The sequence below is a fragment of the Mustela nivalis genome (genome assembly GCF_964662115.1).
Source record: "Mustela nivalis genome assembly, chromosome: 5".
NCBI lineage: Eukaryota > Metazoa > Chordata > Mammalia > Carnivora > Mustelidae > Mustela > Mustela nivalis.
This window is the reverse complement of record NC_139024.1, coordinates 24,888,381-24,910,532: the sequence shown is the minus strand read 5'-3', so window position 1 is coordinate 24,910,532 and position 22,152 is coordinate 24,888,381. Positions and strand designations below refer to the sequence as shown.

Sequence of the window (22,152 nt, the reverse complement as noted above, 5' to 3'; positions counted from 1 at the left end):
TATGATATTAAATGACTGATTTAATATTTAGCTGTTGAAACATTTAACTTGTTACAATTACTGATCTGTCTCATTTCTATTATAGGTAGTTATTTATGAAAAGCCTTTCTTTGAAGGAAAATGTATGGAATTAGAAACAGAAATGTGCAGTTTTATTACGGAAGCAGATGAAACAGAAGAGAAGACAGATGACAGTTTGCCATTTACGTCCGTGGGCTCCATGAAAGTGCTGAGAGGAATGTGAGTAGGGGGGAGTAGCCTGAGGAGTTTCTTTTTTATCCCTTTAGTAAAGTATTACACACGTCTCCCCCACCCCACCCCCCCCCACACACACCTCCACCACCGTGAAATGAAAACCATTCCAGATAGTTGGTAAAATGAATTTCAAACATATTCTCGGTCAGCTGGGACCTAGATTTGACACAGTGGTTCAAAGGGCTGGTTTGGGGCCAGTCAGCTGAGAAAGACTAATAAGTTGACCCATACTGATCAAATCTATATCTTGTTTATTAATATGATGCTCCAAATAATTGAACTATTAGGGACGCCTGGGTGGCTCAGTTGGTTAAGCAGCTGCCTTCGGCTCAGGTCATGATCTCAGCGTCCTGGGATCGAGTCCCACATCGGGCTCCTTGCTCAGCAGGGAGCCTGCTTCTCCCTCTGCCTCTGCCTGCCATTCTGTCTGCCTGTGCTCGCTCTCTCCCCCTCTCTCTCTCTGATAAATAAATAAAATCTTTAAAAAATATAATTGAACTATTAGTTTACTTTCTATGATATTTTACACTTTATCGATCTTACATATTTCCGTTAGAAGTATACACTGAAAGTGGTCTTGTAAATAGGCAAAGAAATTTTAATTAGTCACTGAAGAAAGTTTATCCAGTTTTATTTGCTGAAGTTATTTTTTTAAGATTTACTTATTTATTTGAGAGAGAAAGAGCATGTGAGTGGAGGGGGAGGGGCAAAGGAGGAGAGAGAGAGAGAGAGAGAGAGAGACTCTCCAACAGACTCCCCATGGAGCACAGAGCTCAATGCAGGGCTTGATCCCCAAACCCTAAGACCATGACCTGAGTTGAAATCAAGAGTCAGACGCTTAACTGACTGAGCCACTCAGGGGCTCCTGCTGAAGTTCTTTTGAGTCAGTTCTTTTTAAACATACACACATACACATATACACACATACTCCCTCTACTCCTTTACAGAACATTGATGTATATTCCTTATGTTGTTCTTTAGGGGGCCATTCCATTAGTCTCTTAAATCTTAGAGAATTCCAATAGTCATAGTGCATGAGTCTCTGTCTAGCTTCATAACTGTTAGTGTCTGTTAATGAAACATAAGTACATGGGGACACTTCTAACACTGGTGAAAACTACTACTCCTTAATGTTCTTTCTGTTGCAGTTGGGTTGCTTATGAGAAGCCTGGATTTACAGGTCATCAGTATCTGCTTGAAGAAGGAGAGTACAAGGACTGGAAAGATTGGGGAGGTTACAGTGGAGAACTTCAGTCTTTACGGCCTATATTAGGTGTAAGTTAAAGAAAGCCTAATAGAGAATACTTGATCTTTTTTGAATGATAAATGGCTAGCCTTTGAATTTTGAATTTTTTTTCTTAACAGGATTTTTCAAATGCTCATATGATAATGTACAGTGAAAAAAACTTTGGATCCAAAGGTTCCAGTATCGACGTATTAGGAATTGTTGCTAACTTAAAGGAGACCGGATATGGATTGAAGACACAATCTATTAATGTACTGAGTGGAGTGTAAGTGAAATGACCCAGTCGGGATTTTAAACACTTTTATCTTGGGTTGTATTAAATTAATTTAATTTAATTTAATTTAATCCCCAAATATAGTATCTCTGACACAGAACAGGCACTCAGTAAATAAGCATGTCAATAACTACATATGAAATCAGTCATTTAATATGTACTGCTACATATTTTCATAACTGCTTTTTAAGATCTTTCTCATATAGTCTTTTTTTATGTATAATATCACATTGCAGGAGACAGTAGATTTGGGGGTTTCATGATAGAAATCCACAGATCTACTTCTCTTATCATTCTGCATGGAAAGATCTCCTGGATTTCTTATGCAGGAATCAAATAAAAAATAATGATCTGATACTAGAAAATGGAAGTTGGGATAAAGTCCCATTCAATTTTCCTATGTTCTTGCAGGGGAGGAAGAATTTTCTCTTACCCATCAAGATTCTTCTAGCTGGTCTAAGAATTAAATTGACATAAGATAGATGAACAGGAGAAAAATATTAAAAAGCACCAAAGTTAATTACATGCTCATGGAGGTCCGATAATGAAATTGAGACCCAAAGAAATAAACAGGGCAGGCGGTTTTTATATATTTTAGAGAGACAATACATTTGTTAGGAATTGACAGGATAAAACTTGTTTGGAAGCTTTGATTAGAAAGAAATTCTAAACAGAATTTGGGCTAATGTAATAAAGTAGTAAAAAGTAACAGGGTTTGTTCATACAGACTTCTCAGCTCTAAATTTCCTGTCTCCGGTGATGAGACTGTGTTACCAGTTATAAGGAGGGTAACTTTCACATGGGAGATTTTTTCCTGTTTTCTGAAAGGCAGAGGAGGGTCTGATAGTCCTTTTAGCACAGGTTGTTTTTTTTTTTTTCTTTTTTTTTTTTATTAAATCTTTCTTTTTAAGATTTTATTTATTTATTTGACAAAGATCACAAGTAGGCAAAGACAGGCAGAGAGAGGGGTGGGGGAAGCAGGCTCCCCGCTGAGCAGAGAGCCCAATGTGGGGCTTGATCCCAGGACCCTGGGATCATGACCCAAGCTGAAGGCAGAGGCTCTAACCCACTGAGCCACCCAGGCGTCCCTAGCACAGGTTGCTTCTTAAGTAACTTTACTTTGAAATAATCGATACACCATTGTGGTCATTTTTGGGGTGGCCTGCCCGGAGCCCCTACACCCTACATCTGCTCCATTTTATTTCTTCACTATTATTTTGACATAAAAATTACTGTTTCAGTGTAGCTGGAGTTAGCAATTGAATGCTCTATTATTGCTAAGGTAAGCTTTTATTGGAAGATGATCAGTCAAGATTCTTCAGGATATACATGACTGCAAGCCAACCTAAACTGCTAGAAGTGACGAAAGTGCAGTTTATCCGACTATATAACTTGAAAGTCCTGGAAAAGATTTTTGCTTCAGTTATGGCTGGATGTCAAATTTAGACACTGTCATTAGAACTTGCTCTCTGTCTCCTGACTGGGCTTTTTTCCCATGCTGGCTTTGTTTTAGGCAGGCCACTTACATCTGGTGGCCAGTGGCAGCATCATTGCTTTTTGTTCTTCTCACTGTGTCCAGCAGAAAGAGCGTCTCTTTCCCATGAGAGTTCCAGGTTTGACTTTGATTCTCTCAGCTTGGGTCATGTGTACCTGCCTGAATCAATCTCTGTAGTCAAGAAGACGACTGTGCCTGTGTGATGTGCCCAGTCTCAGAGCAGGGTAGGGCCAGTCCCAGAGGAGCCACTTAATATATGACTGGGGTGAGTTATTTCCCAGGAACATCAGAAAAAATGAGGACAGATACTGGATGGGCAAAATACATGTCTATTAAAAGAAGTTAAACAATTATCCTTATGATCCAGGTTGGCGTCAGTTAGAATTTGTTATAGGTGAGAGTATTCTTATATAATTAGATGAAATTATTTGACATGGGTTCTGTTGAAAGTGTTGGATGCTAGGTTTTTTTAAGAGTAACATAGGCTATTTGGATCATTCTAACCTCAATTCTGTTGTATTTTGTGGAGCCTCCCATAGGATCCCTGGATATCTGAGATGTGTCTACAGTATAATGTTTTACTATTAGTCACATTCGCCAAATCCTTGTGTAGGCTGTTGCTTGTGGTGCCATCTTGACAGGGTGACATCCAGGACTTCTGGGTCTTCATTCCCAGCAGGACATGCCTTCTACCAGGTCCTGCTATGACACCCTAACATTTTACAATCTGCCATAGATGAAAGGTACGGCATGGCAGAAGTCATCTGAAATGTTGCCATGGCTCTTAGTATTTTAGATTGCCTTTAAAGCTAATTACTTACAAGGAAAATAATGACCAGTTCAGTCTGGAAAAACAGTTGTACACTTTGGTACTCACCAGGTGTGTTGGTTCCATTAGTCAGAGTCCAGTCATGCGTCCTAGCAGAGGAAGCAAAGGATCCTGGGTAGAATTCCCTTAGGGCATTTTTGTAGATTTTGCTGTTAGCACAGGTAGAATCATGCCCAGAGCCAGTCTTTTTTTTTTTTTTTTAAATTCAGCCTTTGTTTACTTGAAATTAGCTTCCTTTATAAATGTTGCTTTTATAGGTTTCTATTTTTAGTCATTTCTGTTGTATTTCCTGGCTTAGGCCTTTTTTCTGGTGATAGCAGTTGAGTTGTGGTATTGGGGGAAGTGGAAGGGAGGTGTGCACACATCACCCCCTTCACACCACTTCCTTTTAAATTCTGAGGTTGTGGAAGGGCTTCTGTATTCACCAGGGCCAGCTGCTTCCTCATAGTTCATTTAGTTGGTTATCTGACAAATATTGATAGAGGTCTGTTACATGCAAAGCATTCTATTAAGTTCTCACAGAAGTCACAGTATCCATATAAAACATAATGACAGCTACAAAAGACCTAGAGATTATACTGAGCAGAGAGAGATTGATTTCCAGATTGTGTGCAGGGAAGACTTTGGCTGAAGAGGTGGCAGTGGACCTGGGCCTCCTGAGGTAGATAGCTTGAGGTGTGCCAACACAAGGGAGGAAGTCCGGCCTGTTTGTTTTTAATAGTTTCAAAGAAAAGTGACTTTAATGACTTTATTCTTCTTGGCAAATAAGAATTTTAGTTTGGGTCTTCATTTCACAGTATGGAACGCAAACTCTTTTCAGAAAACTTTTTTGAGATTCCTCTTCTGGCTCTCTCCCAGGAGATTCACTATCACATGGGTAACACATTCCCTGGGCGGTAAACTCATGTTTAGCTCAAAAACAGAGCCCAGCCTGCAGGAGGGATGCTCGTGAATCCAGCCACAGAAGCGCCGGGCCCCGCATTCCATTTCTGACCGCAACATCAGAAGAAACTCCCTCTTGCAGCTCCTACCAAGCCATGTCAAGTTCTGGGTTATGTCCTTGTTCACATGGTGGAAACTGGGCTCGATTTTTTTTTAAAACCAAGAACAAAAGGAGTTAGGTCTAGAATCCAGCTAAGAAACTTAGAGTGCCATCATTTTAATTTCTTTTTCCTTTTCTCTGCCACGGAAGGGCCAGTCTGCCCTGCCACCCGGGAGTTTGGAGCAGTGACTCCGCCAGGCTGGGACCTGCCGGTACACGTACTCGCTCTCAGCCCACCCCCCCCCCCCAGCCTTGTAAACAGGGAAGTGTTGATTCACGTGTACAGAATATGTTGAGGCAAGGACAGTAAGGAATTTTCTTCTTACAAGTCTCAAGTAGAAGTCAGAGATACAAGGGAGAATCTCAAGTCTGAGTTCTGGGGTTTTATTTTTACCCTCCTCTTAATGGGTGATTCATCTGAGGCTACAACTCCGAAGGAAAACAGCATGACCATGACCGTCAATTCAAGTAACATCTTAATAAGTGGTTTTTTTGCTTCAACCTCCATGAATTAGCTAGGTTTATGTGGTGTTGGGTGTTTCCTTAGAAGTGATTTATTTTATTTTATAGGGAAATAGAGTATTCTCACTTGTTAGTTATATGTATGTATATATATATATATTTAAAACATGCTAGATAAAGCTTCCTCCAAGACTCACTCAGCTGCCTTCTCTCCTGTGGTCCGTCTCTCCCCATTCACAGCCTTTTCCCCTCCAAACCTTGAAGTCAATCAAGCAAAAAGGCCTTTGAACCCTCTGCTTTCCTTTAACTTGTTTCAGATGCGGAGACTGCTAGGAATACTTTGATATGATATGGCGTAACCTCTTTTTCTTTTCCTTTTCTCTTTCTTTCTTTCTTTTCTTTTTCTTATTTTTTTTTAAGATTTTATTTATTTATTTGACAGAGATCACAAGTAGGCAGAGAGGCAGGCAGAGAGAGAGAGAGTGAGGGAAGCAGGCTCCCTGCCGAGCAGAGAGCCCAATGCGGGGCTCGATCCCAGGACCCTGAGATCATGACCTGAGCTGAAGTCAGAGGCTTAACCCACTGAGCCACCCAGGCACCCCTTCTTTTTTTTTTTTTTTTAAGTCCTGGTTTTTGTCGGTATTTCGGCTATGCAGAAACTCCTCCCCACATGGTAGGATCCCATTGGAGTGTCTCTTCTCTTCATATGCCAAAGGCTGAGGCTCCCGGACTCTGTACAGCCCCACACAATGTCAGCGCTGGGATCCTGGTGGACCCCCTTACCTATGATGAAAATATGACCTTTCGCAAAAGTTAAGTGACCCCTTCAAAGTTATCTGGAAACTAATGTCATGACCATAGCTAGAACTAGTCTCCTAATTCCTGACCTCACAGTGTTTAAGAATAGGCTTTTAAAAATTGCTGATGAGGTTCTGAAGTAGGGGAGCAGTTTTTCCTAAAACAGACTGACTGGCCTACCAGCAGTTACTCTGTTCAGACGGCCAGGAGGGTGCGTGCAGATGTTCGCTGTCCTAAGCTCCTTGACGCTGGAGATTTTTGCGGTGTTCTTTTTATCCTTGATTGCTGTTCATTTCCTAATAGTGACTGCGTTTGAGATTTTGTCTGAAGTCCAGCCCTTTCAACAGTCAAGTCATACCCTGTTCGTTATGCAGTGTGTGGACTGTTTTTTTGTTTTGTTTTGTTTTTAAAGATTTTATTTATTTGTCAGGGATAGAGGGAGAGAGAGTGAGCGAACACAGGCAGACAGAGAGGCAGGCAGAGGCAGAGGGAGCAGCAGGCTCCCTGCTGAGCAAGGAGCCCAATGTGGGACTCGATCCCAGGATGCTTGGATCCTGACCTGAGCCGAAGGCAGCCGCTTAACCAATTGAGCCACCCAGGCGTCCCACTGAGCCACCCAGGCATCCCCTGGACTGTTTTAAGTATGGCTTAACACAAGAGGAAATGAAAGGAGACTTGACAAGCGGCAGCTTGGATCATCACAGAGTGGGGAGCCTCAGGAGACCCAGTCAGGAGTCCAGCCATCCTTGGCCACTAGCTCATCAGTGGTGTCACTCGGTGTCATCCTGAACGGGTCCCTTCCCAGCCAGAACAAACACCAGCAAATAATCCCATGTGCTACTTCTCAGCCATCAGTAAATTCAAGGGCAGGGACTGTCCCGTCCAACCTTGCATGCCTACTGCCCTCTAGTTCTGGCGCACGATAAATGACCAGTCAATGTTTGTTGAAGAATCAGTGAATTCACTTTTCTGTGTCTTTAGCTTTTCCTTTCTGTAAAATGGGAGGACCTGCTCCTCCCTAGGTTGACTGTGGTCAGAGATGCGAAAGCATTTTGGAAAGTTCTGAGTAAATATACAGGCACATGGTGTTAGTCCTTTTTCAGCTGTGAGCAGATCAGTAAGGCAGTGAATGAACTCAGGAGGAAATGCTGAGTTATCTTTCGAATATAACAGAACCGAAAAACTTTCAAAGGCTATCTTTGGCTGGGAAGCAGCATCAATAAGTTGGTTTGGTTGATTATCTTCTGAATGTAGATCACTTGAAAGGTGAGAGAAAACATCCCAGGAGAGAGTTTAGTATTTCTGACTGATCAGTGTTGCTTACTCTACATAGGTCACGTCAGAAATCCTGTCCCCAATAAAATTTTAATTAATTAGCTGCATTTTTGTTGGTATGTTTTTTAATGGTAAACATGGGGCAATTTTTTATCAAGCAAATGGACATAAATCCACTCAGGACATGGAGAATTTTGTTTTATAGTCAACTTGGCTAAAACCATAACGGTTTGCATAAGAAACAAGACTTATAACCCAAATAATCCTTGAACTGTTGTGATGGCCTTGCAAAAAGGAAAGCAATATATTTATAAAGATATCCAGCTCTTGAACTTTGACCGATGTGTTTACGCATCAAGATCATTACACAGAACATGAAGGTCGCATAATTATTAATCATCCTTATCGTTTCAAATAATATTTAAACTCAGGGGTAGTTCTCTACTACCCTGGGTTTGAATTTCCTGCACACAGCACGAGAGTTCTCTCTCTGTGTATACCTGCCAACCTGAAGAACGTGTTTTTCACCCGAAGAGGAAAATGACTATGATTTGTACAAGAAGTATCACACTTCTGCCTCTACTTCCTCCCTTCCAGCTTCCTTCTCTCCCCCATCGCCGGAGTCTCCTTTTCCCCAGGAATGGCCAGTTTCTCTATAGTTTCCCAGTACACTCGAGTCTGCCCCCTCTCTAGAGCTTAGTATACACTGTTCTCCCCTAGCATTATTTTTTTAAAGGACTTCTTCTGTGAGCTTTTTTTTTTTCCCCACTGTGCTTTGTTGTATAATAGAGACATAGTTGCTTGTAATCTTTCTGGGAAAATATTAAGGTCAATAACAAAAAGAACTCTTGCTTGCTTACTAAGAGAATGTTATAAGTACTTCTTGGAAGTCCAGATTATTTCCTCAGAACGGAATTAGAAAGACAAATATACCCACTGGAGCTTTCTTGGGGAATAGGATTTGGTAAGTGAGAACGCTAAAAGGTTCAGGGAAGGATACTTTTCCCTTGTCACTCTGATTTGTCATACAGACAGGTCTCCCAAAAGACTAACAGAGAATCATAAAAATCAAAACTACTGATTATTCAAACAAATGGAAGTGTCTTATTTTACGTATTTTCCTAAGTGGGTTTGATAGTTGTATTATACATGTAAACCGTGAACTCTAACAAGTCATTGTTTTTGTTTCTTTAGATGGGTAGCCTATGAGAATCCTGACTTCACAGGAGAGCAGTATATACTGGATAAAGGCTTGTACACCAGTTTTGAAGACTGGGGAGGCAAAAGTTGTAAGATCTCTTCAGTTCAACCCATTTGTTTGGTAAGGAGTTAATACTTTGATATGAGAATATTTAACTGAATTCTAGAGTTCTTTAATGTGTACTCCTGGTTCATGTAATTCATAACACTGTAGAAACTATTCTGAAATTATTTTTAACAGTAATGGCTAATGATCTAGAAGAAAAAACTTTTTCGAGATGTCTGCTCTACTCATTTCCTTCTCTCTTCCCTTTAAAAATTTTTAGGATTCTTTTACTGGCCCAAGGAGACAAAATCAGGTAACTTAAAAAATAATCTCTTTTTTTTATAATTAGGGGCTTCCACTGAAAAGCTCATCTTATGTGTAAAATGTGAGACATTTGAGATATTTTGTTAGTTTCACCCATTTTTATACCTGAAAGCACAATTTAAAAAATAGATTTAGGTTTCCTTTACGTGCTTGACAACACATACCCATATCTAAATATTTCTTATAAAATGCTCTTATGATATAAAGTTGAATTTGATATCATTATGCTGGCTCAATTTACATTAATACACTAAGATTAATATCTCAAACAACACATGTAGTTATTCTAAACAGTAAAATGAATTTCCATCTTTGCTGTGTCCGCATTAGACAAACATTTTATATGGCCTCTCACTCAAGCCTTTGAATGCCGACTGCAAGTGAGGTGTTACATTTGTTATTGAGGCTTTTTAATGGACGTGTTCAGAGTTCAGACAGCCCTAATTACAGAGGGGCAAACACCACTGTAGCCTCCTTTATTGGCATACACAAGTTTCTAATAAGTCAGCAAGTATCTCCCATTGAGAGGGAGGAAAACTATACTATGTTTCCAAAATATAATTTCTTGTAAATGTTAGAACTGATGAACAATTACTTTTGGCCACAATAAAGCTTTAAAATGCCTCACAGCTTGTTGCGACAGGGTGTTCTATAGAAACCCGCCTCTATGGTCGGGCTGGCCTTTGAAGTCTCTGAATTAAAGCAGCGTGAATGGGGCAGCCAAAGTATTTCTAATTGATCATTACTGCAGAAGTAGAAAATTAAAGGATTTATGAAATTCCTAGCCGTTTATTGTCACAGGAGCTAACAGCTCACGTTTGCATCGTTTCAAAGGCTGAACGAGTTCATGTGTTTAGGAGAATAATTGGACGTCTTTCTGTTCACTTTTTCAAAGATTCGGTTGTTTTCGGAACCACAGTTTCAAGGTCACAGTCAAGGGTTTGAAGAAACAACCAGCCAAATTGACGATTCATTTTCCACCAAGTCTTGCAGAGTTTTAGGAGGCTGGTAAGTCAAACAGTGGGCTGGCAGAGCCCGATCGTGGAGAGGTGAGAATTCACGTGTCCACAAGCATTCAGGGACACCTTGGCATTCTGTGAAAGCACCAAACGGGACAGGCCCGTTCGTGTCCGTACAAACCTGTACCTTGCTGCATCGGAGCACTGGACATCGGAGGGCATAGGCTTACCACGCCGCTCTCCGGTGCGATGCAGACCAGGTTCTCTCCTCTCCAGCCTGTCTTGTCACCTGCAAAGGGACTCTAGATAATCTCTAAGGTGCCTTCCAAGGTGCATATTTTTTTCCAGGTAGATCAGAGTAAGACAGGCGCTCTGTCAGGCAGCGCATGGCTGGAGTGGGGCTGGCGTGTGTGGGATCAGGGAGCACTGCACCCTAGGGCTGGGGGGAGAGAAGGTGGGACCAGGTGCTGAAGGCTCCCCCTGAGCATACGAGTTTAGACGGATGCCGTAGAAAATACAAGAAGGGAAAGGCCATGAGCTCGAAGTGTCTTGCTGAAAACGGTTTGACAGAAGCTCTAGAAGGAGAGGAGCCCAAAGTCAAGGGAAATTGGTCGGGAAACCCTGGGAGCCACCTGTGCAGGTGAGGAGGAATTATGTCTAATAATAATAATATTAGTAATGGTGCCATTAATCACCTAGTTATTGGTGGTCTCAACACCACCATCTCGTCACGTAGCCCCACATAATAGAGCCTGAAGTGGGTTTGCATTCGAGCGCACAGATTTACAGCAAAATTCCAGTGGGTCAGCGCACACCGCGATCTCCATGCTGGTTCCCCTTCAGCCCCTGTCCTGCCGCACTTAGCAGGAGCAGAAGCGCCCCCGGCTCTTCATTTATGTCCATCTCAGCTCACTAGGGCGTCAACTTTACGATGGCAGGGACTGTGTTTTGTCCTCGCTTCTGTCGCCGGCAGTGGAAAAGTACCTGATACACAATGAGCTGGATGAACATTTGTTGGATTAAAAGAATGAACAAAAACCCCGCTCATCTGGGAAAGCTGGTAAATCACCACGTCACTGACGATGCCGAGGCCCACAGGGGCTGAATGACTTGTCTAAGTCACTGTGGTATTTCGACTTGCGGCCCGCTACAGAGGTGCCGGAAATGAGGACAAAGGAGAGAAATTCGGGGAGGAAACCTGTAGATCCCGGTGGTGGACTAGCCGTGACAGCTGAAGCATTATACAGAGAGGACTCAGGGCTATGGAATGGTGGCCCCCAGGAGAGGCTCCAGGAATACTGGAAGGTGCACAGGGAAAAACATGAGTAATTTCGTAGAGGAAAAAAGAAATATTTCCCAAATGCAAAACTAACAGCTGACTTCTTAAGAGTATCCATGTGCAGCAAGAGGGAAAGCAGTAAATAAAGTGTAGGTATTTTTGAGGGAAGAACTGGTAGCCATATGCATTGTGCTTTCTAGCAGGCCACCTCTCAGAATCAGACTTCTTGAAGAGAATATCCAAAGTACATATTGAACATGTGCATGGTTTTTCCCGTTTTAGCTGGGTTGCATATGATGGAGAAAATTTCTCCGGGAATCAGTACGTGTTGGAGGAAGGCCACTACCCTTGTCTCTCTGCGATGGGATGCCTGCCCGGAGCAACTTTCAAGTCTCTTCGTTTTATAGACGTTGTAAGTATGTCAGCGTGACCACGTGTGACGGGGCTGCGGGGCACGGGTAGCTGATGGAGACCAGCATCTAGACTTCCTCAGGACTTAAAGTAAGAGGCGGAGAAAACAGTTGCTATAGAACTCTCCATCCTGTAACTTTTTGGTCTCTTTTTAGATCTTTTTTTTTTTTTAAATTTTTATTTTTTCAAGATTTTATCTATTTGAGAGAGAACAAGAGGAGGAGAGAGGGCCCAGAGGCAGAGGGAGAGCAGGGAGGCTGGCGTGGGGCTCGGTCCCAGGACGCTGGGATCATGACCTGAGCCAAAGGCAGACACTCAACGGAGTCCCAGGCATCCCTCTTTTCAGATCTGGTTTGGTTTGCTGTTTTCTCAGACTCCAGATGTAGAGTGTTGAGTCAGCTGTGGTACAGTCATCAGGGGTTAGTTCAAGGCCCCGCTCCTGTCTTGTTTTTTTTCCCTTGCATACCTGATCCCTATTTCTAGTCCTCTCTCCTTTATAAGTACCCATTCTAATGTGCTTGGGATACAGCTTGGATATTCGTATGGATTTTTAAAAAATAAATCTGTATATTAGCTTTTAGTTTACATATGGTGTGGTGCTTATAGTTCTGATCATTATAAGCAACCCAATACTTAACAGATTTTCAGAGTTGTCCATTATCCTGAATGTACATCTAGTTTATTGATTCTAATCGGTGTAAGTATTCATCACCGTATTTTACATACTTAATCCCCTCACACATATCCCTATTGACCTGTGTGAGAGTCTCTTGGGTGTGTGTATTTAAAAAGAGTGGATTTGCTGGATTTCATGCGCATGAATATGCAGTTTCTCTAAGTCTGGCTGAATCCCACTACTTGAGATCTTTGCTAGCAGAGCTGTGGGTTCCTGTTTTCTACACTGCTGCCATTACTGGGTATTCTCTCATTTCTGTTGGTTTGAAGACAGTGGGCAAAAAGTATCATCTCATTGTGTTGTTTCACTATTAGTAGACCGGCATCTCCTACATTAATTAGTCACTGGGGTTTCTGTTCTGTGAACTGCCTGTTTTACACCATTTGCCAAGCCCTGGTTCAGTCTCCTGTATCTTTTGCTGTCGCTACTGAGTGGCAGAAAGTCCTCATGGTTTTTAAATCTAGCACTCTGTTGTTTGAGACTTGCAGTCACGTCTTCTCCCAGTTTATCAAGTATGTTGCTGGTTCAGCTGATATTGTCCCTTTTTGAACAGAAATCTTTCATTTTTACATAGCCAAAGCAATATTTGGTAGAACAAAACATCAAGATAATGCTCAGATGTTCACGGCCGGGTGTGTGTTTTTTGGTAGCTGATCTCTCCTAAAAAGCTTTAAACATACGTAGTTGGTGACTTGAGTTTTAAAAGTAGAACATACACGAAATGGCTTGATCTCCTTCCTTCCTGCCTGTTCAGATAACTAAAATGTTGACCTTTCTTGAGAGGTGAAAATAGTACACATGGAATGACGTGTAAGATGCATCAGCTTGTAAATAAGCAAATATTGAAAACTTGGATATTTAGCATGCCTAGAATTCTAAAAGCTACCTCCAAATATATATTTAAAAAACAACAAAATAAACCCATTTCAGTTGTCAAGTTTTCAAATGCCTGCCTTCCCCTAGTACTTGGCACGCATGCTCAGGCCACTTCTGCTACTCCTGTCGTTTCCTTCTGCGTTTTTATGTAACCCCATTCTTGCCCCGCACAAACCACCTCTGCACCCTCATCTCTGTTTACTGCTCCATGGAATCTCCGGGCACGTCAGGGCACATCCACATAAATGAAGCCGTGAGTTGCCACACCCTGACCTCAAAACTTAAAGCAGGGAGGGGATTTTTGATGTATTATTTATGATCTTAGGATTATTATCATTAGGGCTTAGACTGGGGTCAGAAGGGTCTATAATTTGAAAAACAAGTATGAGCTGCCAGCTTTTCGTTTTCTGAAAATCAGGGGACTTCTGTGCCCTTGTCCTCTTTCAGATGAATGATGGCTTGAACATGGGACTTCCACCCTGGTTTTGGTTTTTTTTTTCCCCCTCTCTAACTATAATTCCTACAGGAAAGCTTGGGAGCACGAGTACAACACAATCTGTTGTCTTACAATTAAAACAAACAAAAGAGACATTTGAAAAATGCTTACGAGGGGAAGGTTCCTTGATTAGGTAATTACCGCTGTCCCGCTAGACCCCAGACCGCCATCAACCTTAGACCTTACCGCTCACTCACATACATGGCTCTCTAGCCCTTCCTGATCCCCCCCACCAAAATGACAAAATTTAAAATAAATTACAAGTGTTGATGACTCAAAGACCCATTCCTTTGTGCCTAGGATATGTCGCCCCTCACCTCCTGCTTTAAAACACCATTGTATTTGCCTACCTTTCTATGCAATAGATAACCTTCCTGCCCTCTGTCCTTCCTCTCCTTAGCTGTGGGTTCGGTTACACCCAGACCTCTGGGGAAAGGGACTTCAGGACAGGCTAAGCCTGGTCAGCTCTTGTGATTTTTCCTTAATAAGGTATTTCTGTGTGAGTTTGAATTCTCATCAAAGCTGAGTAACGGAACTCTATTCTTGTTCCTCGACAGGAATTTTCTGAACCAACAATTATTCTTTTTGAAAGAGAAGACTTCAAAGGAAAAAAGATTGAACTTAATGCGGAAGTAGTTAATCTCCGATCCCTAGGATTCAACACACAGATACGCTCTGTTCAGGTGATTGGTGGCATGTAAGTGAGTTACCTACTTTTGATATAATAAAATATTTGATTTTATAAATTAGGTTTGGTTATATTTCTTTCTCTCCTATGCTACCTTAAGCAAACTGAAATCTATCCTCTTATCCCCTTATTTTCTATAAAGGTTAATAATTATGCACCGTCATAGTATAGTTTTCCCATTGGGAAAAGCCACGTGTGAGGTAGTTTTTATCTCTTCATCCAGATTTTTAATTTACTTAAGGCAAGTACTTGTCTTTAGCTCCTGTCAAGTTTCTAGGGGAATCCTCTACAAATCGGTGCTCAGTAAATATATTGAGCACCTTTTTAGCAAGTAAGAAAGGGAGCTGATTTTTCCTATCCCTTTGAAAGACCGAGTCCTTTGGCTTTGGAGTAAGGGCCGGGATTTTCCTTTACGTGGGAATTATTAGCGGTTGCTGTGCACAGTGATTAAAGGTCAGTGTGGAGGGGCACCTGGGTGGCTCAGCTGCTTAAGCAACCACCTTCGGCTCAGGTCAAGATCCTGGGGTCCCAGGATGGGGTCCTGCATCGCTCCCTGCTCAGCAGGGGTCTGCGTCTCCCTCTCCCTTCGCCCGCGTTCCCCTTCGAGTGCTCTCTCACATAAATAAAATCTTGAAAAAAAACTACAACTGAAAACGTTTTATGAAAGCCTCACAGGAAGTACAGGGCAGCCTTGTGGAAAGGACCATATTTCATTGCCTTATAAAAGGGGAAAACTTAACCTGTTTCTACTCAGGAATGGATCTTTTTGGCATAAATACTCATGCACCAAGAATTTCCTACTTGCCAAGAAATGGGCGCTTTAAGTGTTTTAGAAAATGAGGTAGTTTTCTTTTCTCCCCCAAGGTATATTTAAGGTAGAAAGCTCGGTGTAAAAATGGGAAGCGCTGTTAAACATAATAAAATCAGGGCCAGATGTCAAGTGGATGTTGCCACTTAACACAGTTTTCTTTTTCCCCAGATGGGTCACTTACGAATATGGCAATTACAGGGGTCGGCAGTTCCTACTGTCACCAGCGGAAGTCCCGAATTGGTACGAGTTCAGTGGCTGTCGCCAAATAGGTTCTCTACGACCTTTTGTTCAGGTACGGGTTTTCCCTCTCCAGGTTTCGAGTACTCTGAAATTGTTTTCTTTTTTTTGTAAATGTAACTCCGCTTTTTAGTTTCAGTTTTAAGTATGAAATCGATCACCCCTCCCCATCCCCTGAATTTTGGATTTGGGCTCTGTTTCTGGTGCTAAGAGGCGGTGATGGCTTTTGGAAATGCCCCCACACCAAGATCAGCCTGTGGGCCGTCCGCACGCTCCCTGGCCCCCGCACTTTGCAGTTTTGACAAATTCCTTGAGAAAATCCTGCTGCCTCTGCAGGATGGAGCAGTGCTCCCCAGTCCTGATCCCCTCTGATCCCTCCTGCTGTCCGTGCTTACTCTGTGCCCCCGACGGTGCTACCTATATATGACCACACCGCGGTCTTTTGTCTTCCAGAAACGAATTTATTTCCGACTTCGAAACAAAGCAACGGGGCTGTTCATGTCCACCAATGGAAACCTGGAGGATCTGAAGCTTCTGCGGATACAGGTCATGGAGGACGTCGGTGCCGACGATCAGATTTGGATTTATCAAGAAGGGTGCATTAAATGCAGGGTGAGCTTTTAGGATTAGAAAAGGGTTTGCCATGGCCTCTTTCTTCAAGTAGATGCTATTTCGTACTTCCTAGAGCACTTTCGGAAATAAATTAAGAGGTTTTCCAGGAAAATATTTTTTAGCTGATAAAACCAATTGAGGAACTTAAAATGGGGGGGGGGGTAAATCTAGCACGGATCCAGGATATAACATTTACATCCATACCTGATTTTTTTATGTAGTACGAGAAGGAACTGTCTTATTTTCCCCTTTCTCCTTCATCTACTTATCATGGCTTCTTTCAGTAAGCCCCAGCCCTGTAAATGCAATTCATTCATTTTGGAAGACCCGCAGACAGACTAGGGCAAAGACCTACAACCCTGTGTACAACACAGCCCAATGGTCGTACCTTGTAAAATGGAAAATGGCTTGTCTCCCTCTTACATCACTCCTGCCATGTAAGACCTGGTCAAGTTGAATACGGTATACGACTTTATTAGAGAAGCTCGCGCTTCTGTTGTAGATAGTCTTTTTAACTCCTTCTTGATTTTTATGAGCTTGACTATTTGCTCCCGGTTTTTTCTTAAAACTGGGTGCCCCATGAGTCAGCAGAAGGCATACAGCCTGTGGAAGGGAGCACAACCTGCTAATTGGGTCTCTTGTGCTTGAGGGAGAATCATCCTTTCAGCAAACAGAAGTAGTGTTTAGACAGGCAGAGAAGCAAGCACAAGAAGCAGCAGCAGCTGAACTACAGAAGCATAAAAAAAGCCGACTTCTGTCTTTAATTAAACACTTTAAGAAAACAGAGCCTTTCAGCACTTACTTTTAATTACTTCTAATAAACATTTTAGTGGTGTTAACTGTGAATTCGGTAGGTCAGTGAGAAACAGTGTCCTAGATTATCACTCTTTTTATCACCTGTATACTTTTCATAAGCACTTTCTGTAGGAGGATGTGTGTTAACGTCATGTGAACGCAGTAGATTTACATCAGAAAAGGACCCTTAAAATCTTTGCATGAAATCACACTCCACTGCATTTGTATTTTATCCTTCCTCTTTTTATAGCTGGATAGCATGCCTTTTTGGAAATTTCTATTAGACATCTCTTACGAAGGGAAGACGAGAGTAGGTGGAATTTCAAGTTTTAAAATAATAAAATGCCCTTTAAGCTAGTTCACTGTTACAACAGCCTTTCAAATTAGAGATGCAGTCATATTCCAGAAGGGTCAGGCTGATGGGGTCAGAGATGGTTATAGGTCAAGGGAGATAAAGCAGTAGACCCCTGCCTCTGATCATGGTCCTTGCTGAAAGGGAGAGCTAATGTTCTGAAGTTTCCCTGACTCCCAAAGGGCAGAAATCTTACAAGGGACAAGAATGGAGAATTTTCCAGCACTCGTGTCACCTGAAACAAAGGTATAAGTGTTTGTTATTTGATCCCAGTTCTCCGGCTAAAGCTGAAATGCCTCCTGTGGGGCAAATGAAGCAGATAGCAAAGACAACTTTAAAAATCAATTTGTGCCCAGAACTGATCATGATCCCTGAAGGTGTATCTGTCTCTCAGCTGCCTTGTTTGTCCCATAAGCAGATAGCGGAAGACTGCTGCCTGACGATCGTGGGGAGCCTCGTGACCTCTGGCTCGAAACTGGGCCTTGCCCTCGACCAGAATGCCGACAGTCAGTTCTGGAGCATGAAGCCAGATGGCAGGATCTACAGCAAGTTGAAACCGAATTTAGTTTTAGATGTCAAAGGTAAGAATCATTTATTTTCTCTGTTGTGTCTATACTTAGCTAAAAATACATTTTTTTGCTTGTGCAAATGTGCATACTATTAGCAGTAAGCGATCTCTTCCCGTGGGCCAGCCACTGAGAACCCCTCTACACGCCCTCTATCTCACAGCCTCTTCCCAGGGACCCTGGGAGCCCCAGGTTACCCCCTTGTCCCTGGTCCCATTTTATAGCCCAAAGACTGAGGCTCAGAGGGCTCAATCATGGACCTGTACCCCGAAGTGCTGAGCTGAAATCTGGACCTAGGCTGATTTCACACCATTTGTTTTATTATAATAGACTAAAAATCACAAAGGCTCCACGCTCAGTGAATATAGTTGAAGAGTCCCATGCATCTGCGTGCATCACCTTGCTGAGATAGAGCTCCTTGGTCTTACAAGACAGAGTTCCAAAACCAAAGAAATGGGACTACATTGGAAACATCGTTTTTTAAAAAATATGGATTCATGTTTATGTGCTCAGTTTCCTGTGTCAAGGTTAGTCTCCTTGGGTACCCACTGTGTGGTAGACGGTTAGCTGGACACTTGGTACCCAAGGAGAAGGGAAATGTTAGCTTGGCTTCAGAGAGTTTATGATATAGAAACTCCAAGCATGTAGGACCTTTTCCCACTTGCTACACTGGCACTTGACAAGGAGTAAGGATACCTAGCTTGGAGTCTTGACTGACAAGAACTGTGGGATTTAGAAGCTTCCTCTTTAGGGTTTTGCTTTAAAGCCCCAAGGTCCATTCCTAAAATGCACTATAAATATGTCCACTGCTTCTTGAATAAGGATAGGGTTCTATATGTTTGTGAACTCTCAGTACATCTAGGTAGGGTAGCTGCCCTAGTCACTTGTCTTATTAAACTGAATTTCAAGTTCTCAGACTGTGGGAGAGTGGCGCCATCTTGTGGACATGAGGGAGTAGGGCCGCACAGCCCCCATCTGTGCAAGGGAAATACCTCTCTGGTAACACTTACCAGGAGACTAGGATTTTCATCAGCTCCAGCTGTTGAAGCCTTTGTTATCTGCTGCCAATGCCCTAAGATTGATCAGCCCAAGAGGCTTTCTTGGAACGTATCTCCTGGTGTCTGGGGAGGGAGTCGTTAGGGTAGATGTCACATATTATTTCAGACCTAGGACAGCAATGGAAGCAGATTTCTTCTCGCTTTAAAAGTTTGGGATGATCTTTCTCCCCAGAGGCAGAATGAAATCAGATGATTTCTCAAGGACTTCCTAGTCTTTGTGATTCTAATTAAAATTATGGTATTTTAACATTCTTTTGTGCCTATTAATGACACTGCAATCCTAATATGTCCCCAGATCTCAGTGGAGTCGTGTGTGTGTCTCAGTGGGGACAGTGGATTTGCTGGTGGTGGTAACTTTTCCCACGACACACACATCTGGCTCCAGTGCCCTATGCTACGCCTAGATGTGTAGAACCAATAAATCACCAATGATGATAAACTGATTCCTTGTAAGAAGAGCATAAGTTATCAGACCTTTCAGATATTTTATGAATGCTTAAAAGAGTAAGAACATTTCATTCTTCTTGGCTTGAGGATGCAGCAGGATTTCAATACCAGTTGCCCTGCCTCATAGCGAGAGGAGCAGATTTGTATTTCTGGGAGTCCCTGTGATAAAACCTCAATGCAGAGCCTTATGCTAACAAAGGATACGGTAGCTGAAACCGTATTTAGTCTGCACCGAAAAAAAAAAATCTGATGGCACTTTATGATACTTCTCCACTTAAGGAAGAGGCTAGGTTTTTTCACACCCACGTGTCTATCTATCTAGTAGGCACCTTGGAAGACATTCTGGTGAAAGGGAATTTAAATAATAATTTTAAAAGTACAGTTAAACTCAGGATCAAGTGCTATGAATTTTTATATACCCAGTGCGTTCCCAGGAGTGGGCGTGCCGCCCAGTCCACATACTGGGCGTCTTTCAAACGTCCCCTTTGCCCTAATACAGCCATTTGTCATTGTTCATGCAAAACCTGTCCCAGCTGCCAACCCTTCCACTACTTTCAGGGCCTGCTATAGCAAATCCATATATTTCACAATCTTTGTTCATTTTCCCTTCTCTAGATTTTTCCACCTCCCCGCCCCTCGCCCCCCAACTTCAGACACCTAAAGTCTTGAGTAGGAAAAGGAGCCCTGGGAGGTGGGACATCCTGTGTATTGTTGGTGCCCACAGGATGGGATTTTAACACAACCCAGAGCTGAGTCACCTCTCGCTTTGTTTCCTACAGGCACATTTCCTTTCCTTATTTTCCTTTTCTTTCTTTCAGGGGGGACGCAGTACGACCAAAATCACATTATCCTCAACACTGTCAGCAAAGAGAAGTTAACGCAAGTGTGGGAAGCCATGGTCCTATAACCCTCAAGAACGCAGGAGGAAAGCTTCTGGAGGTCTTCGAGCTGCTTGAAAATGGACAGAGCCAAGAGGAAAGGGCACCTGCTCCTTCTTCAGTAGCTCTAGCTCTGCCCCGGAATGACCCTGCCGTGACCAGGACTCGGGTCTCATCTTTGCTAAAGACTGTAATAGTTTTAAACCAACCATTTGTCCTTCTTTCATTTCCTGCCTCTCATCTCCTTTCAGTAGCTGCTTAACAGGTTGCCTCATTAGCAGCTTTTGGGGGTTTTAAAAAATGTTGTATCAAGACTCTGTACATTTTAAATTATTTCCAAAGGTCGTGACAGGAGAGAAGAGGAACAAACTTCCAGTAGACTCTGTGGGCCTACCCATGCCTTACACTTTAAAGGGAAGGATAAAAGCTCGAGTTTTAGCATCTGAGAAGAAATAATGTATCAGGCCACTAATTTTGGTTCCTCTGTTTTCTGGAATCATAAATTACGCTCTATAGCAAAGTGGGGAAAGGCTTATCCTTTTGTTAGTATTGAACTCTAGTAAGTTTATAAGATTTCATGTCCTGTCTGCTAATGTGAGCAGGATTTGGATGATTTTAACCCACTCGTGGGCTGCCCTGAAATGTCACAGACAAGTGTCATTTAATGCTTTTCTCACAGATGCCACGGGGCTAGCGTTCCCAGGATCTAGTTTATCACTCCTCTACAGTTCGTTCTGACGCGATGTCCTATGAGCCTTTGCTGAGCTCAGGCCCGTCACCTCAGACCCCGGCAGCGGACACGAGAGACGGAGGAGGCAGCGGGGAATGACTGGCAATTCTCCAGCACATGAAGGGAGGGAGGCCTGGAGCACTGCTTGGTTCAAATCGTAGAACTCGGGAAACCCTAAAATGCAGTATTTCGGGGAAAAATGAAAGAGTTTAACCACGGATAATACACTGGCCCACACGGTGCTATTCAACCAGTGCCTTCTGGTTTTGAACAAAACTGCTTGACCTTCTCCGCATACACTCTTCCTCTTCTTGTCCTTATTTCATTAGCCTCGGTAACGCTGGTGCTCTCGTCCCAGGAGGGACAAATCTCGTTTCCTCTCGAGCTGTTCCAGGGTCTTTCCAGGGCTAACGCTGCTCCTCTCCGCACTGCCCCGCGGTCTTGGGAGGCAGCTGTGGCCAGCGGCTTAGCTTCGGTTTTAAAGTAACGTTTGCACGTGTCCACCCGCTGCCAGCAGGTCTGTCTTGTCCTCAGATGTCCAGCTGGGACTTTCGGCCTTTGTGCGGATCACTACAGTGTGCGGGGGCTCAGACATCCTACAGTCGCCGGGGTTTAATTTCTCTCTTGAATAAACTTGTTTCTGGTTAACCGTACAGAGGAATCCGAGTGCGTCCTTGCCGTGGCGTCACAACGCGTCACAGCGAGTGAGGGGACAGGTTAGAACCTGCTGATGGACGAGGAAGACCCAGGTTTCAGATGCTGGAATGAGGCAGGGGTGAAAGCTCCCCGTTCCGAGAGAGGACCTGGGGCTAAGCGAGCTCTTCCCTCTAGAGTTGCCCCCTCCCGGTACCACTCGGGAGCCCGCAGGAGAAGAGCCGAGACTGTTCCGACCAAGTCCACAGTGGCAGGTCCTGACAAGGAGAGTCACGTTTTCTCTCTCGTGAAATACTGACTGTGGTGAGATCAGCGATTCCAGAGAGAAGCCCTCATCCAACGCATTTACCAAATGGGTGTCTGACAGGAATAAACTGAGTA

At 43.0% G+C, this 22,152-nt stretch overlaps 1 protein-coding gene across 1 annotated transcript in view; it reads left to right on the top strand.

The window, feature by feature from the left end:
• Window positions 1-21,770, top strand: part of CRYBG1 (crystallin beta-gamma domain containing 1) — a 204,323-nt gene extending 182,553 nt beyond the window's left edge. The window contains exons 11-22 of the mRNA XM_082732060.1: window positions 86-240; window positions 1,404-1,530; window positions 1,621-1,766; window positions 8,871-8,997; window positions 9,203-9,235; window positions 10,142-10,254; window positions 11,767-11,896; window positions 14,501-14,640; window positions 15,611-15,734; window positions 16,133-16,291; window positions 17,857-18,019; window positions 20,328-21,770. Coding sequence (XP_082588186.1) covers window positions 86-240; window positions 1,404-1,530; window positions 1,621-1,766; window positions 8,871-8,997; window positions 9,203-9,235; window positions 10,142-10,254; window positions 11,767-11,896; window positions 14,501-14,640; window positions 15,611-15,734; window positions 16,133-16,291; window positions 17,857-18,019; window positions 20,328-20,416 — 1,506 coding nt within the window. The 3' untranslated portion in view covers window positions 20,417-21,770. The remainder of the gene's footprint in view (window positions 1-85; window positions 241-1,403; window positions 1,531-1,620; window positions 1,767-8,870; window positions 8,998-9,202; window positions 9,236-10,141; window positions 10,255-11,766; window positions 11,897-14,500; window positions 14,641-15,610; window positions 15,735-16,132; window positions 16,292-17,856; window positions 18,020-20,327) is intronic.
• Window positions 21,771-22,152: the final 382 nt, after the last annotated feature.